At 42.7% G+C, this 17,379-nt stretch overlaps 1 protein-coding gene across 3 annotated transcripts in view; it reads right to left on the reverse strand.

Annotated features, from left to right (window-relative positions):
* The window catches only part of N4BP1 (NEDD4 binding protein 1), a 45,899-nt gene extending 33,912 nt beyond the window's left edge, over nucleotides 1-11,987 (reverse strand). The window contains exons 1-2 of one of the 3 annotated variants that reach the window (XR_014019767.1): nucleotides 11,552-11,987; nucleotides 9,786-9,915 (exon numbers count right to left, since the gene is read on the reverse strand). Coding sequence is in view for 1 of the 3 variants with exons in the window: in XM_081275296.1 (XP_081131422.1) it covers nucleotides 11,552-11,749 (198 nt within the window). In the remaining 2 variants the exon portion in view is untranslated. The remainder of the gene's footprint in view (nucleotides 1-9,785; nucleotides 9,916-11,551) is intronic. The other 2 variants (XM_081275297.1, XM_081275296.1) reach the window with 2 other exon arrangements.
* Nucleotides 11,988-17,379: the final 5,392 nt, after the last annotated feature.

The raw sequence follows: 17,379 nt of genomic DNA on the forward strand, positions 1-17,379 counted from the left end.
TTCTTTCTGGCCCAAATTTTGAGTATCCAATTGGTCTTTCTTCCATCTACAAGCTTCTCTCAGTCCCCCACTAAATGGCCCTGTGCAATCCAAGATCAGCCTGCCTCTCTTTCTTAGGTCTCACTACACCATGAAGTCAGCTCTCATACTGACTGACTGGGTTTTCTGGAACATACCACTAGTTGTCTTTACTTTCTTTCTATTCCCAAATCCTTTGCTGTCTTTTTCTACTATTTCTTAAATGTAGATATTTCCCCAAATTCTCTCCTGGTCCTTTCTCTTAACTATATTCTGACTCTTCAAACTCCAACCTCACTTTCACTGTTCTGGTGAAAACTCCATATCTGAACCTCTAGCCTTTTAACACTTTGCTAGGCTGGAAGATACCCCCTGGACATTTCTACCTGATTCTCCCCCTTCCCAACCCTCCCAGTGCCTCAAACCTAGGTTTGAAACAGATCTCACTCTAGTTGGGGATGTAGCTCAGTGGTAGAGCTCTTGCCTAGAATGCATAAGGCCCTGGGTTCCATCCCCTGTACCACCAAACACCCCCCCACCCCCACCCCCCGCCAATCCCCACCAAACAAACACACCAAACGGATCTCATAGCTCATCTCCACTTCATCCTTGGTCCAAGTTTCTTTTCAATGACAGTCATTTAATCGTCGTGCAAACACTGCAACCAACTCTAAAACTCTTCTTTCTACTTGCCAATTTTGTCATACTCCAATCCCTTTGTTATAACATCAAAGTTATTTCTGGAAGTATACCCGTTTCACTTCCTTGCTCAAAAACTTTCTCAAACTTCTCCCTGTGCAGGATTCATGTTGAAGATCCTTAGAACCATATTCAAAGACCCTGTGATTTGGACTAACAAGAGTGTTTTATTTTGCAGCCTGATTTAACCTTTTCTTCCTTGTATTCTTATCCAAAGATATGTTTGGAGACAGCTAGAAAGTATGTGTATTAACCTCTGTTCTAAACACAAAAATATCTTATTAAACTCTTCTAGGCTGTTAATTGATAAAGGGTGAGGATTGACCTTGGTCATTTAATTCAGTGGTTCTCAAGCAGGGTGATTTCACTCTTCCCGGGGCATTTGGCAATGTCAGGGGACATTTCTGTTTTTCACAACTGAGGGGATTTTCCCTGGCATTTAAAGAGTAGAAACCATCAGGTTCAGTGCCACATGCCTGTTAATCCCAGCATCTTAGGAAGCTGAGGCAGAAAGAATCACAATTTCAATGCCAGTTTCAGCAACTTAGTGAGACTGTGTCCCAAAATAAAAAGTAAAAAGGAGCTGGGGGTATGGCTCAGTGGTTAAGCATCCCTTAGTTCAATCTTGAATACCAAAAAAGGAGGGGGGGGGGTGCAGAGAGTAGAGGCCAGAGATGCTACTGAACATCCTGGATTGCTCAATACAATCCCAACAACAAAAAATTATCTGGTCAGCGTATGCTTAGAGGACTTCCAGTTCAAAGCCAGCCTCAGCCAACTTAACAAGGCCCTAAGCAACTCAGTAAGACTCTGTCTCTAAATAAAATTTTAAAAAGGGATGGGGATGTGGCTCAGCAGTAAAGCGGCCCTGGGTTCAATCCCTGAAAATCCCCTCCCCCCAATTATCTGGTTCAAAATGCCAATAGTGCTACTGTTAAGAAACCCTGAACAAATCAATACATATCTCTAACAAATACATGTCAGAAGAGGAATTAGGAGGTTTGGGAACACAGACCAACATCCAGCCTTTTATCAAAGACATGGTTAAATATTGGTTGAGAGAGGCCAAAATGGCAAAAAGGTGTGTTTCATTTTAATAGTTTGTATAACATTGAGAAAAAATCATCAAAACTTCTATAAGGCAATTGCCATTAAGCACTATCTTTGTACCACCCCCAAATCATTAACTCTTTAGAAAATATACTCTTGTATACTTCCACTTATTACGATATACCACTTACTACAAACATTATCTGAACTGTAAAGCTGGACATTACTAAATGAGACTTCTGTCCCACAGAGATGCCAACTATGCATCTGGTAGAAAAAAAATAAGTTTATGGTCTGTGGTTGTAGCTCAGAGGCAGAGCGCTTGCCTAGCACATGTGAGGCACTGAATTTGATCCTCAGCACCAAATAAAAATAAATGTAAAAAAATAAGTTTATGATTTCATTATATTATAAGCAATTAGCCAAATGTGCTATCTAACTGAGCAATTTTATTCCAATGATCTTGTTTTAGTACTGATAAATACTGATTCTCAAATCCTCTTTGAATCACTTTCACATTCCTGCTGGTTCCCTCATTCATCAGTTACCTGAGTGACTGAAAGCATGCTTATAACTTTGAAAGCTTTGTAGGACCCAGTTCTCAATTCTACTTACCTGTTGGAGCTATTAAACTGAATGGTCCAAGAAGGGCACCCTCATTGTGTGTTTAAACCCAAGTGTGTCTAACTTTGGCTCCCTGAGCCAGTCCCAAGTAGGAAGTGAATTTTACTTTTGTTGCTTCCCTATTGCTTTCTTTTCTTCTGATACTACATATCGCCCAGGCTAGTCTTAAGTAAACCTCCTGCGCTAACCTTCCTAGTGCTACAGGAATGCTCCTTATGTTCCTTTCTACATTGGCCCAGGGACCAGTGCACAGGGGATCATTAGGTTATTCCCAAATGGATACTTCATATATATAAATCTGGTCGGTGCATGGCTGACAATTTACCTCTACTAGCAATCTAATAGAAAAGAGTCAATTTTCAGTCAGGTCAAGTGACTGAGAAAGTCCAGTTTGGGGTATGTACCTCAGGGATACGGCACTTGCTTAGCATGTTCAAAGGAGGATCTGGGTTCAAGAAGAAGAGAAAGGAATAAAAGAAAAGAAAGGATGGATGGAAAAAAAGAAAAGAACTGTGGTCTTGGTAATTTCTGTTTGTGCAAGAACATGTCTTAAGGCCAATGAAATAGCTTTTATGAAATCTCAACCAGTTAGTTATGTGTTTTTAAATTAGTTTTGAACTGTAGCTAAGGTTATAGAATCCAAGCTGAAGGCTCTCTTCATATTTGTGACTATAAATGAGAAGAGCCTTTATTTTCCATGATGTGAATGTGAAGTATATTCCTTTCTCTGGGCGCTAGTTAATAAATTATCAAGTTTCATAAAGAACCTGTTTTCGAATTGGCTGATAGAAAATAACAAGCCTTTATATGAATCTCCACCATGAATCTCATTGTGATTATAAGTGGGTACAATTTTATTTCTAAAATTCCTAATAAACAAATAAGCTAAACATCTAATACTTTCAATATGTTTGTCTTTTAAGAGCAAAAAACCAAAACCAAAACTCTCAGAAGCTCATACTGTTTCAAAATCTTTTTTAAAGAAACAAATTCAGCCAGGCACATACTTGTAACACCAGATACTCAGGAGGCTGAAGTAAGAGGATCTTAAGTTTGAGACCAGCCTGGGCAACTTAGTAAGACCCTGTCTCCAAAAATGAATGAATGAATGAATGAATGATAAATAAAGGTAGGCTAGGGATATATGTAGCTCAGTGGTAGAACACTTGCTTTAGCATGCTTGAGGCCCTGGGTTAAACCCACATACACAAAAATAACCACCACTGGACATTATGATTACAAGTGGGCACAATGAACAAAGATTACAAAAACCCCTAAAAGAAAGGTTGCATGATTCTTCAATGTTATACTAGACTGCTGTCTAGCAGGTCCAACCACAGATTACTTCATACTCCAGGACAAAACTGTCCAATAAAACTTTTTGCAATGATGGAAATGTTTTATACCTGCAGTAGCCACCAGTTACATGTGGCAACTTAGTATTGAAATTCAACCAAGGAACTGAATATTCAATTTCAATAAATTTTAATTCATTTCAATTTAAGCAGCCCCATGTGCTAGGGGCTACCATTTTGGATAGTACAATCCAACTTGGAAAATTTTTGTACAGCCTTTGAAAAAATCTTTTTACATTTTTAAAAGGCTGTGAAAGTAAAAACAAAGAACATGATACAAATTTTTAAATACTTATTATCTGGTTCTTTACAGAAAAAAGTTTGCTGATGTATGATCTAGAAGGATGTATTTTTGTTTGACATACTACTCATAAAGTAAGCTCCAGAAACTGTGAAATTGCGTTAATTTGTAGATTTTTGTCCAATATCGACACAGATAATTTCTGAATCCAAAGATTATGGTTTCATTATCCTATAGAACCATAACCAATTTGGTATCCAATCTAGCAATCTTTTTTTTAAATTTTTTTATAGTTGTAGATGGACAAAATGCCTTTATGTTATTTGTTTATTGTTATGTGATGCTGAGGATCAAACCCAGTTCCTCACATTGCTAGGCAAGCGCTCTGCCACTGTGCTACAGCCCCAGCCCCCAATCTAGCAACCTTTTTCCAATATTCTTTCTTTCTTTATTTTGTGGTGCTGGGGATTGAACCCAGGGCCTTGTGCATGCTAGCTAACATTCCTTTTTCAATACTCATATTATTTCCTCCAATGCTCCCTGAGCCAGTTTTCTTATCCAGCTGGTTCCCTCAAAACAAGCTAAATAAATGTTTTATATAGGCTAACTTTATATTTTTTGGACCTATATGTTTTTGCCATGCTGGAGAGTAAACCCAGGATGGTAGGAAAGCACCCTACATCTCTAGCCGTTCTTTTTATTTTGAGACAGTTTCTCACTAAATTGCCCAGGCTGGCCTCAAACTTGTGATCCTCCTGCCTCAGACTTAAATAAAATGCTGCTTTCACATTAAATAACTGATTTTTAAAAAATTTAATTACTCTAAGGATTTCCCTCCTATTATTTTGTTTTGAAATTTAAGACTGCTAAACTTCCACAATCATGTCAATTTAGTAAAAAGTCAGCACTATACAAGATGTGGTCCTTAATTTAAACAAAACCCTACAATACTGGCTGGGAAGTGAATAGGGAAGAGGAAACTACAGTCATGAGTAATGGCTTTTGACCCCAGCAGTAACACAGTGTGAGTATCCCATATTTCAACATTCCGGTATAACCCCAAAATACTAACCATAAAAAGAGACCGAACCAACCACCGTTTCTTAAGAAGATTATTTTCATAACTATATTGAGTAAAAAAAAAAAGATCATTCTAGGAAATGCAAAGGACACCGCCCTTCTTTCTGGTAAAATCAAAACAAAAGCTCCAGGGACATTAACTAGTATTACATCTCTGAAGTATTTCCTCCATGAATAAATCTACCGTTCATTCATGAACCAGCTATCAAGGTCTCCCAACAAAAAAGGAAATGAAACAACACAAAGTCAATTTTAACCCTCTGAAATCAGTAGAGTAATAGGCCACTTCGAAGTGCATCACATTTTTCATCAGGGCACCCTGTACAATTTAGTGGTCTTAAGTTTAAGGCCAGCCTGGGCCTTAAAGAGGCCCTATTTCAAAATAAAATTGAAAAAAAAAAAAAAGGGGGTGCGGGGGTGCAGGCTGGGGATGTAGCTAGGTAGAGAGTGCTTGCCTAGCATGTGTAAGGCTCTGGGTTCAATTCCCAGTGCCACAAAAAGTGTCTTTTTTTTTTTCATTCTTATCTTTATTCCCTTCCTCTACAAATATATAAGTAAAAACTCAATTGGGAAAAGGTCAATTACCACTCCTTCTTAAGACTCTTTCCCTTTTTCTTTTCTTCACAAAAATGGATTGGATGTTGTCTACCTTAGCAGTTTCAATGTTTTAAGACTGATTAGTCTTCCCCATTCCTCTCCTAGAGTTCTCTAGGCTTGTGCTCAGGGTATGCTTGTGATGTCTACTCATTTCCATGAAGTAATACTTCTAAGAAAACATCAAATGAAGGACAGCTATGTTAGCAAATTCAACTGCCTAAAGGTTCAGGGACACTATATACAATAAGCAGCCATGGCACTTACTTTCAGTTACTATACTTCTTAATCTCTAGGGTACTGTCTCACTAACTTTTGCATTCAATTTTCTACTATGAACTCCTAATCTCAGCACTGCATTATCTTTAGATACTTCATACTTCCACCTCCTTTCTCTCCTCACTGCTCTAAGATGAAAGGAACACTTTCACTTTACCCATGACCAGAAGCAACCCTGGTGATCAGAATTCCTTCACATCCAAGATTCTAATCTTTGAAAATTCCTCTGATTATAACCTCCAGAGTTCTTTAACATATACTGAACATGTCCCAGGTACATGACTCTAAGGCTAGAAGGGAACAGGTTTTCTCTCTTCTGCTATTCCCACCATGCAACATACCTTTCTGCTTTTACCTGTCTCCTTGTTCTAGCCCCCAAAAGGTGACCATCCAAAAACAATTCCTGGGCCCCATTTGGCCTTGCTCAATTGCACTTTAGACCCCTTTGCCTCTAATCTGTGTACTGGCATCACTAACCCCAAACTGGGGAAAACACTGCCATGACAAAGTTTCTGGATGGCTGAGTGCGCATGCCCCTAATCCCAGCAAGTAGGACAGCTGAGACAAGAGGATCTCAAGTTGGAGGCCAGCCTCAGCAACTTAGCAAGACCGTAAGTAACTTAGCGAGATTCTGTCTCAAAAATAAAAAGGCTGGGGATGTAGCTCAGTGGCAAAAATCTTCAGTATCAAAAAAAAAAAAAAAAAAAAAAAAAAAAAGGAAGAAAAGAAAGCTAGTTTCTGGGTAAAGTGACACTATAAAATTCACGCTAATTTTGCCTGGCCCTTATTTTAGTCCCACAGTTCTTCTGGTTCTTTCTTTTCCAATGTACTTCCAGCAGTTCCCCTGTACCTACAACGTATATTCAATCTCTCACCCTCATTCTCTGAGGATGATCTAGCATTTTACTTTACTGAGACAGTACTGTAGGCCATTAGGGCTTTCAAGTGCCCTCTTGTCCAAGCCCAAAAAACCAAAAACAAAACTAAAAGGTGCTAGCTTACTAATCCTGTCTGCTATTAAAGTAGGAATCCTAAAAAGGCAGTTCAAAAGCTGAATCTGGTTCACTAACATGTTTTGTTTAGCATGCATAATTGTTTTTTATTTTGCTTTTAACAATATAAAATTTAAAAAAGTATTGATGCAAAATTTTATAATTCACAGCATGGGTGATTTTAAAAACATAAATTAGTTGCCACTTAAAAAAAAACACACATTAGATTGTACACAATGAAATCTAGACTCCCAAAGGCTTGTGGATAATGAACCTACACAGTGTAACCGTCTGATACTATGCATGAGCATTTGCCCTCTCCTGCAGGGCAGACAGCCTTAGCTCACCAGTTCTTCCGTACTATCCAGTCACTTCCTAGGCTGATTCTCTGTCTGGTACCAGAGAATTTGTGATTCTCTCATGGAAAAGAAAGTATCTCACTCCCCAGCAGAGATCTCCTCAACAACATCCCTTTCCACCACTGCCTATGAAGAGAATTCCCACCCTGCTTTATATCTTTAATCTCTTTCCTTTTGCATGAAGTGGTTACTACCTCCCTTCCTCTCTGAAATTCAATCTCCTTTGCTTCCATTTAGTCTTCTACCACTGACATCAGCTCCCTCTGTGGGCCCCCTGTGGACAATACTCTCTTCTGGTTTTCCTCTCACTTTCATACATTGTCTCTCCAGTCCCTGAAGTAAAGAAAGAATGCTATGAAAGTTGCTAAACCTTCTGTACTTATTACAAACTATCAATGGAACACAAGCCCAGAGTGGTGAACACTGAAGCATTTTATAAGAATATTGCTCTCTGCATCACTGTGGAGGGGTCTCCACTGTCCACCTGCATGTTAAAAAATCCATGTTCTTCAGCAGGCTCCAAACACATGTGCCCCACTCCTTTCTACCTCTAACAATTTCCTCCGTACTCTCTCAACACTTAAAGAAACTAATGCAATTACACTCTCATATTCCTGTGATTTTTTTTTTTTTTGCATTGAGACTTGAACCCAGGGCCGCTTAACCACTGACCCACATTCCATTTTTTATATTTTATTTTGAGACAGGGTCTTGCTAAGTTGCTTAGGGTCTCACTAAGTTGCTGAGGCTGGCTTTGAACTTGCTATCTTCCTGCCTCAGCCTGCTGACTTGCTGGGATTACAGGAATTCGTCACCATGCCTGGCTATTCCTGTGATTTTGTGTGTGCTCTTTACTCTGTCAGAAACTCAACATCCTATAGAAAACTCTCATTCATCCTTTAGAACTTAGTTGAGGACAGCAAACCTTCCTTTCTTGTATTACTATAACACCTTGCACTCTTCAACTGCTACATGTATCACACTGTCCTGTTTGTTTCCATATTTGTCTCCCCTATAAGACTGCAGGCTCTTTGAGGTGAAGCAGCGAATGCTCATGAGCTTTTCTTAAATGTGAACTACCTGGTAGCCCCACCAACCAACAGAACACACACCACATCAACCATTCTTCCTGCAACCAGGACTTAAAATCTATCCCTAAATCTCTACATCCACTCAGTTTCAAAATCTGTGAAAAACTTTACCCACCCCAACCACGCAAACTCTAACTTGGAATGATATTCCTACCACTGTTGGATCTTCCTAACTCTAAAGCAGGCAAATTTTTTCCTTCTCAAAATCCTGACTCCCTACTAGATAAAACCTAAGGGTCCTGGCATGGCTTTTGGGTCCCTTGGCATTCATCTCTCCCAGTGGGTCCTTGACACTTTCTACTATATCAGTCTGGCTTCCAAGCTTTTGCTCATAACTACCTCAGTCTGGAATGCAAGTACCTAATAATCTTCCAGGCTCAAAGTCCAAAGCTGGCCACTCTCAGTGCCTTTTTTTTTTTTTTTTAAACTCTGCAGGCACTACCACTTTCTACCAACAGCTCCCAACTTGCCTCTCTCCAGTGAATGAAGACCTAACTAATCCTCAACATTCTCCTCAAAAATTTGCAAAGGATAGTGAATTAACATTTTAAAAGTAAACCACCAGGTGGGACCCTGATTTAAATCAGTTCATCTCTTCTTAATCTGATCAGAGACTATACCAGATAATTCTTAGGCAGGGGGGATGTGGCTTAGTGGTATGTGGATGAGGCCACATACTTAGTGGTATGTGGATGAGTTGGGTCCCCAGCCCTGCAATAAATAATTAAAACTCTTCTTTACTCCAAATATCTCTCCCCAACCAGTTTCTCAACAGCTAAACTTAAAACACTGTGATGTTGAATCAAGTTGGCTCTCTGTTCTTAATTTTTAAAGTGAAGTTAATGTTTTTTCCTCCAAAAATGTAAAACACACTTCCAAACAATCAAGAACAAAAAAAGCCTTGAACATGGCATCAGCTCCTTACTCTGCATTTCAAGGAAGAAAGAGAGAAAAAGGATTTCTTACATGTGAGAGAGTTGGACTATGAGGTGACACATGCTATCAAAAGTTATGTAAGACAGAACTTTTCAAATTACTTTATGCTAAACCTGTATGGTAGTAATTGCCAAGAGAACTGCAGTTGGAAGGGCCTGGCAGAATGGGCAGGGCTTTTCCATATAGCAAAGGGAATACTTTCTATTCTTGGGCTGTTTTCAGTAAAAGCAGAACCAGGAGTGGACAAAAACACCCAGCAAGGGCAGAGAATAGACTACAGTGGGGGTTTAAGCAAAGAGCTGCTATAACAGAAAATTAGGAAAATAAGATGGGGCTGGATTAATAGGGAGTATCTTCTTAGTTCAAGTTCAGACTGAATGAGCTAGGTGATAGGAGGCTCCAGCAGCTCCCCAGAAAGTGAGGGAGCCATAGAGTAAAGGCACTGAAGCAAGGGAGGGGGCACATACCAAAAATGAAGGTCTTAATCACAGCAAAGGCAATGGAAAGGAGAGAATGAATACAGGTAAGATAATTCAGAAACAACAGGAAAGTCAGTCATGTTGAACTTTTCAGCCCTGAGTAGTAGAAATTAGGCAGCTGGGGAGAAAGGAGAGATATGGGAAGAAATTAGACTAGTTTTATGAAATAGAAAGTCAATTTAATAAGAAATTAGTAGCACAGAAATGCAAACTTGATTCAACACTTACTTTTTAAGATAAGCTGTGGAGAAGACTCAACAGCTAAATGTCCTACTGCAGCTTTACAAGTTAAAAAGTAAGCATCTAAGATTTTTGTTGTTAAATCTACGAATGACAGGAGTTACAACTATTCAGATCTTCAAGAGCACTGTGAAATTTGTGAAATAGGCAATAAAAGGACCCACTCCCATCCCCAGAGAAGTCATTTGAGAGGCAATTATCAAGAACATGGGTTCTGGAAACAAACTCCCTACTTCTGAATATTGCTGCCCTACTGTAAACGGGAAAATTTGGAGAAACTCAGGTACCTGGGAGGGTGAAAGGGTTCAGGAAATATCGTTCTTATTTAAGCCACTTTAGTACTTCGATTACTTCAAATTGAGAGCACCTGAGGAACAGCAAATGAAGGGAGGGGCTTTCTCAGAAGTTTCCTGATCTGACTGAAGGCAAACCTTCCAAAAATGTCCAAATACCGCTGCAGAGGAAACCATCACCTAAAACCACAAGCTCCTACTACTCTTGTAGCTCAGGATGCTACAAAACTTCAATCACCTGGCTCTTGTTCCCGATCATACTCTGTGGAACTCCTTTGCATATATGCACAATTAAAAAGGTTTTTCTCCTGCTAATGTGCTTACTGTCAAGTTTATTTCAATTACTCAGCGATCTTTTTGTAGGCTGAACTACAGAACCTCCAGTCGGTAAAAAGCTTTTTTCTCCCCTACACAGGTCGTATTTTGGGTTTTTTTTTTTTTTTGGCTTGGGAAGGGAAGAAAGGAGAGGTATGGGAAGCAGTAGTCTAAAATGCTGATTTAGATACAAGGTGAGTCACCACTTCAAGTTTCAGTTTCCCCAGCTGATAATTTAACAAGAAAAAAGGGAGGACATAAAAGCTACCTCATTGGATTTTTTTTAAGGGCTGCATTATTCCGTAAGTATTCGGAGTAAAGTCTGATATGCAACAACAATATACAAATGTTAGTTGTGCATAATATTAACCCAAGGAATAATATTATTTTAAACATTCTGATTAAATACCCTACTTCTCGACAGTCTCTGAATATTTACTATCACGGTTTTTTCCTGATCCTCAAGAGGGACTGAGACCCTACAAGGTTCAAGAACCCCCTATGGAGGAGGTCTGGATGAAAACAAACACAGTGAGAATCTGGAGCTGCGGGCCTTACGCACATCCAGGAGGCGGCTACAGATAACAGGCAACGTTTCCCAGTTAAACACAGTGCCCTGTGCTTTACACCTACCACCCACTTCCATCCGCGCGACAATGCTCCAAGGTAGGTGCTTCCACGGCACCACTTTACCAAAAGAGAAACTGAGGCTCCCGGGATTAAACCGCTAGCCCAAGGTCACATGGTTGATGTGCCTCGAGAAAGCAATTTTCGCCGGCTCCCCAACACTGCGCTCTCAACCCCAGCGCTGGGGTCAGGGTGGGTGGAGGGAGGAGAGACTGGCCCAGCCGAGGCCGCGGGCCGGGCCCGGGAAGGAAGGCGCGCGGGGGCGGCGGCCGAACTCACCTTGGCGCTATGCACCGCCTCCTGCACCCCGCGGAGCTGTAACCAGATGCGCGCGGGCAGCGGTTCTTCAGCCCCGAGCGCGCCGAGCACCGCCAAGCTCACTCCGAACAGGCCCTCGATTCGGCCGCGACTCCGCTCCAGCAGCGCCGCCTTCTCGGCGGGCGCCGTGAACTCGTCCAGCACCGCCCGGGCCGCCATGGCGGGCGCGGCCTCCCGCGGCGGCTCCGGGGGCCGGCGGCGGCGACGCCCCCTCAGCGTGCAGCCGCTACACCCGAGCCCGTAGGGCGACGTCGGCCGTCCCCGGCCGACTCGCCCCCACCCCCACCCTCCCGCCAACAGGCCCGGCTACACCATCCCGCCTCAGTCGCCGCAGCTTGGCAACTGCGGACAGCTATCCCCTACGCCCCTTCACCGCCACCACCGCGGGCCGGGCTCCGCCGCCGCGCATGCGCCCCGCCTGCAGGCGTCATTGAAGTTCGCCGCCCCCTTGGGAAGAGCGGGTAGGTAGAGAGAGCGCGACGGAAGTCTACGTCATGCGCGTTCACCATGTTGGTTGAGGGCAAAACCACAGTTCCGAAGGTCTGAGCGGCCTTCTTTGATGAGGGCTCAACGCTTTAGGGCAATCTAATAATGCAGATTTCTGGTTTTATATTAATACGCAGATGGGACTTTTTCTTTTTTTTTTTTTCTTTTCTTTTCTCTCCTACTTCCCTCCCTTACACCCACCCTCTTCCTTTAAAAAAAATGATGATAGGGGAAAGAAAATGGGAATGCCCATGAAGAACTGAAAAGTGATTTCTGGGAGGGAAAAGGTAGGAAATGTGTCATGGGAGAGGCACAGAAGTAGGGAGTTTTGAGGTTTGCACATGATTTTACGGTGGAACTGGGACAAATAACCCCAGATCTAAGATTTTTTTTCATCAGTAAAATCAGAGATTAGTGGGGGGGCAGGGTAGTAGGGATTGAACCTGGGGCTTCACACATGGGAATCAAGAGTTTTGCTACTCAACTACATCCCAGCTGTAAAGGTTACATTCCGTTATCTCTAGGGCCTTTTCCAGATCTTATATTTTCTGAGTCATGGAGAACAAATTGTGGGAAAAGTATTAGTTTCCTCCTTCTGAACTAAACATGTGGACGCGGCAGATAGTTGGAAACCATGGGAACACCACTGGGCTTCTCTGTGTCTTAATAAGCCCTCTGTAAAATGTGGGTAACAACAACTCTTACTTCCTACTGAGAAAATTAGTATAATGCCTGAGCATTAGGTATTATTATTGCTAAATTAGCAAGCTTCAATTTTCATGGAAAATCTTGTGTAAGCGCGTGGAACTTGTGTGAGCTTAGGAGCCTGCTCCCTCTGTGTCCATTGACCCTTGAGGAGAGGAGGATCTAAAGATGTTTCAGTTGGAAATGCCAAGGGTGATGTCTTGGTTAAAGGGATTACCCCAGGTAAAACCTGTCAGGGATCCAGGCTGCGGGGGTTTTCCATATGTTCCAGAAACTCAGTCAGGTGTTCTCCTAGTGCCCCACTGAAGAGATGACTAAGCACAGGGAAGAGAACCATTAGGCTCACAGACCAACAGCTTCCTCTTGCCCTGGGCTTTTGTGATGTCCACACAACCGGCAGCCTTGCTCCATCAGGTAGATGACCTGGTATTGGCTGAGGCAGATCAGGCGGAAAGTACAGCCTTGATGATACATTGCACCCAGACCTGCAACATACCAGTAAGGCATGTTATCAGGATAACCTGTTATTTCCTGCCTTCTTAGTCGCACTCAGTGCAATTGCTATATTGTTCAGTAACTGGTCAGGGCTTTCCCCTGGGCTGGTTCCTGTTTGCTTCCAGTGACTTCCAGGCCAGTGATTGTTTTAATCACTGGGTGAGGAGGGAGCCTGCCTTGAAAAACACACAAGAGTCCATTCCTCTCCACCCTCTAAAAAACACCCCACCCTAAAACAACAGAAGTAGCACACACACCCATAAAGACAGCCATTAACTATACTCAGGAGACACTGGGTTGGTATGTTACCAAAGATACACAGTTTTGGGGTTCTTTTCCTATTTAGAAGTCTTGCCAGTTCATATTTTATCAGTATTAAGGAACTCTCAAGCTTTTCTGAGTGTAGGGAACAGATAGAGAAATGAAAGTGCAATCCCTCCACCCTTTAAAAAACTCCCCCGTGCTGGGCACAGTGTTCAAGGTAATCCCAGCAACTCAGGAGGCTGAGGCAGGGGGATCACAAGTTCCTGGTCAACTTAAGCAAGATTCTGAGGATATCGCTCAGTGTAGTGCGCCCCTGGTTTCAATCCCCAGTACTGAAAGAAAGAAACTCCCTTGTGCTGGTTGTGGTGGTCCATTCTTGTTATCCTAGTGACTCAGGAGGCTCAGGAAGAAAGATCATAAGTTTAAGGCCAGCCTGGGCTGTTTAGTGAGACCCTGTCTCAAAAACTAAAAAGAGCTGGAGCTATGGCTCAGTGGTAGAGTGCCCTGAGTTCAATCCCCAGTATCACAAAACAAAAAAGCTAACAAAAACACTTCCTTGCCTCCTACATTCTCTAACCACACCTTCCCTTAGTTGGCCGGTGTTGTCCGTCTGGCTGTGAAGCCAGATTTAAAGTTAGGTAGTCAGTATAGTTAGGTAAATCGGGTCTAATATCATATCGAGTGAAATCTAAAATGGAGGCCATGCTGATAATGATTCCGGAAACGCAGGACAACTCATGGAATGTTAATGAAGTCCCGGAAAGGCCCTAGGCCAAAGTCCACCCTAAAGAAATGTTAATGGAACCCAGGAAACAGCCCCCAACAGATTTGGAGATAGCCCATCCCAAGAAGTGATAATGAAGTCCTTTCTGCCCAGATTTCCTGTGTCCCAACCCTTCCCCCTTACATTCCATCACCAAAACTATAAAAAGGGAAGACAACCGCATTTCCACGAATTCCACCTCTTGGGTCCCCTTCTTCCTCTGGTGGAAGTCTTTTCTGCTGTCCTTTAATAAACTTCTAATTTCTACTCTGACCTTGCCTCGGCGTGCTTCTTTGGTGTTATTCTTCAACATTGGGGAAGCAAGGACTCGTCACCGGCCAACAGCGGTAACAGCTGGATTTACCAGCCTAGAACGACCCAGGCTGGTAAGAAATCTTTCTGGAGTCTGTTCCAGACACTCCCTGTATTTTTCTCTAATCTCCATATTAACCCCATGAGATGGGGTTGAGGGAATCACTTATTACACATTCTCATATTTTCAAGGTGGGCAGGTAGATCCCCAACTCTACTCCCCAGTAAGGCCGAGTGTGGAGGACAAAAGGTGGAGAGATTATCTAGTTTTCATCCACCTCTCACTCTTCCCCACAGCAAGAGGGGGATTTCCCTGAGTAGTGGCTTTCTGAGAAGGTTCAGTTCTGGGTTAGAGCACCATGCCCAACTGAACAGGGTGTGCTACTATCTGCTGTCTGCAGTTGCCTACTGTGTTACCGACTGGGTGAAGTATTTTCGCCTCAGCCACATCTTCCAGCACAGCTTTTATTAGTAATAAAGATGACATTGATCTCTACCTTTCTGTCTGTTTTTTTTTTATTTTTGCAGAGCTGGGGATAGCACTCACAGCCTTGTGCATGCTTGGCAAGGGCTTTATCACTGATCTGTATCTCCAGCCCCTGTATATCCGCTTTTATTTCTCAGTTCTGGCCTCAGAAGGGGCAGAATGATTGTTTATTGGCTTCCTAAAACTTCGATCCATGGATATTTTAAAGATGAGGGCTGGGTGTGGTGGTGCATGAATGTAATCCCAGGTACTCAGGGGGCTGAGTCAGAAGGATTGATAGTCATGGCCAGCCTTGGTAACTTAGCAAGACTCTTCATCAAAATAAAATAAAAAGGACTTGGGGCATGTAGCTTGGTGTTAAAGTGCCCCTGGGTTCAGTCCCCAGTACAAAACAAAACAGAAGCATAGAGAGATTCTGGAATGTTCCACAAAGCTGATAAGATATTAGGAATGGGCAGTTGAACCAGGGCAGTGTGACTCTGCTGAGTGTTCTTGCATTGCTAGGTCATAATAATAACAAACCTTTATGTGTAAACAGCTTCCTTTTTTGCCCTTGTAAAAGGTAAGCAAGAAGAGACGATGTGTTCTTAAACCCCATCCCCTAATGCTTGGATCTTATTTGCCTTGGGGATGTTGCTCAAAATAGACCAGCATGTTGGAATGTTGCTGGGCCCCCCAATCTGATAAACAGATTCAAGATGCCCCCTGGCCAGCAGTGTCTAGGTCAATGTCCTCCTGGGTTCTGTGCTGGTGCAATCACATACAGGCCTTTAAAGTAAGAAACAGGAGTGCAACTGTAACAGAGTCCACTTGATGCTTTGACTATATCTCTTGTCGCTTTGAAACTTACATGTGTAAGGGTCCGGCAAAGCGTCGGAGAAGGAGAGACCACACGAGACTAACTTCATGCAATGGCAAGGGGGATTTTTATTAGAGGGATCCGTTCCAGCGCGCTGGGACTCTGTGCTCACTCAAGAAGGGAGTGCAGCCCAGAGCCCAGAGCAGAGATCAAGCATAGCTTAAGTACACTTTTTGGAGAGGGCGGTGGGCTTTGCATACATCAGAACAAATCATCATGAGGCGCGGGAAAATTGAACAACAATTCTGATACATGATTAGTCCATTCATTGGTGGGAACAGTTTGGGCAGGGGTGATTGGTCACTTCTAAGTGGGGTACACATTCAAACTGATTGGTTCTGGGGCCTATCTGCTTACGTGCCATGCTACCTGGAACCCTTAGCTATTAAACAACCAGGGAATCAATGGAGATATTTACTGGGCAGCTCTCGTATTGTCCTAACAACTTCACAGAGATTACAGGTTCCGGGGATAGCAGGAGAATTGTAACAATAGACTATTTTAATTCTAACAATGGTCTTTTACTTTTTAGCCCAGGCCTTGTAATCTAGAAGCTTTACAATGCCCTAGTCTTTTACACTTTAACTCAAGATTTTGCAGCTTAGAAATTTTACCTTTACACATGTACATGTTTTTTCTTTTTCCCAAACTTCTCCTCTCTGATCTTCTTTTCCCTAAACTCTCTTACCTGATCTTTTCCTTTCTGATCTCCCCTCCCTAATCTCATTTTCCCTGAATCACTTCTGTAAAGGCCTTCTGTGGTCAGGTGCAGTGGCCCATGCCTGTAATCCCAGCGCTTTGGGAGGCCAAGGCAGGAGGATGGAGAGTTCAAAGCCAGCCTCAGCAAAAGCGAGGTGCTAAGCAACTCAGTGAGACCCTGTCTCTAAATAAAATACAAAATAGGGCTGGGGATGTGGCTCACTGGTTGAGTCCCCCTGAGTTCAATCCCCAATACCAACAAAACAAAACAAAACAAACAAAAAAATCCTCTTCCTACTGATGGGAAGATGTTCCTATTGATAAGCAGAATCGCAGCCTTTGGGGTAGGAGTCCCCTGTGTTTCTCCTTTGCAAGCAAAGCAACAAACCCCCTTTTTCCTTTTTCTCAAAACTATATCCTTGTCATTGGATTGGCATCAGGGACAAGGACTGAGGTTTTGGCCACAAATTTGGTGACCCAGATGGGACCCGAGAACAGCCCCCCACTCGGCCTGGAACCCTACTTTTCAAGGAACCCCACTTCCATGCTGAGAATTCATGGTGCTGATGAGTTGTTGGGAGCTGACTTCTGGAGAAATTGGGAGACGGTGTGAGTTTACAGACCAAACCAGAGGAGCTGTAAAGGGAGGGACCGAGGGACCATCCCAGCAGCTGCCGCAGCTCATTTTGCTTCGGGGAACTCCAGCCCTCCCTCCCTGA

This window comes from Spermophilus citellus, assembly GCF_964194105.1.
Source record: "Spermophilus citellus genome assembly, chromosome: 18".
NCBI lineage: Eukaryota > Metazoa > Chordata > Mammalia > Rodentia > Sciuridae > Spermophilus > Spermophilus citellus.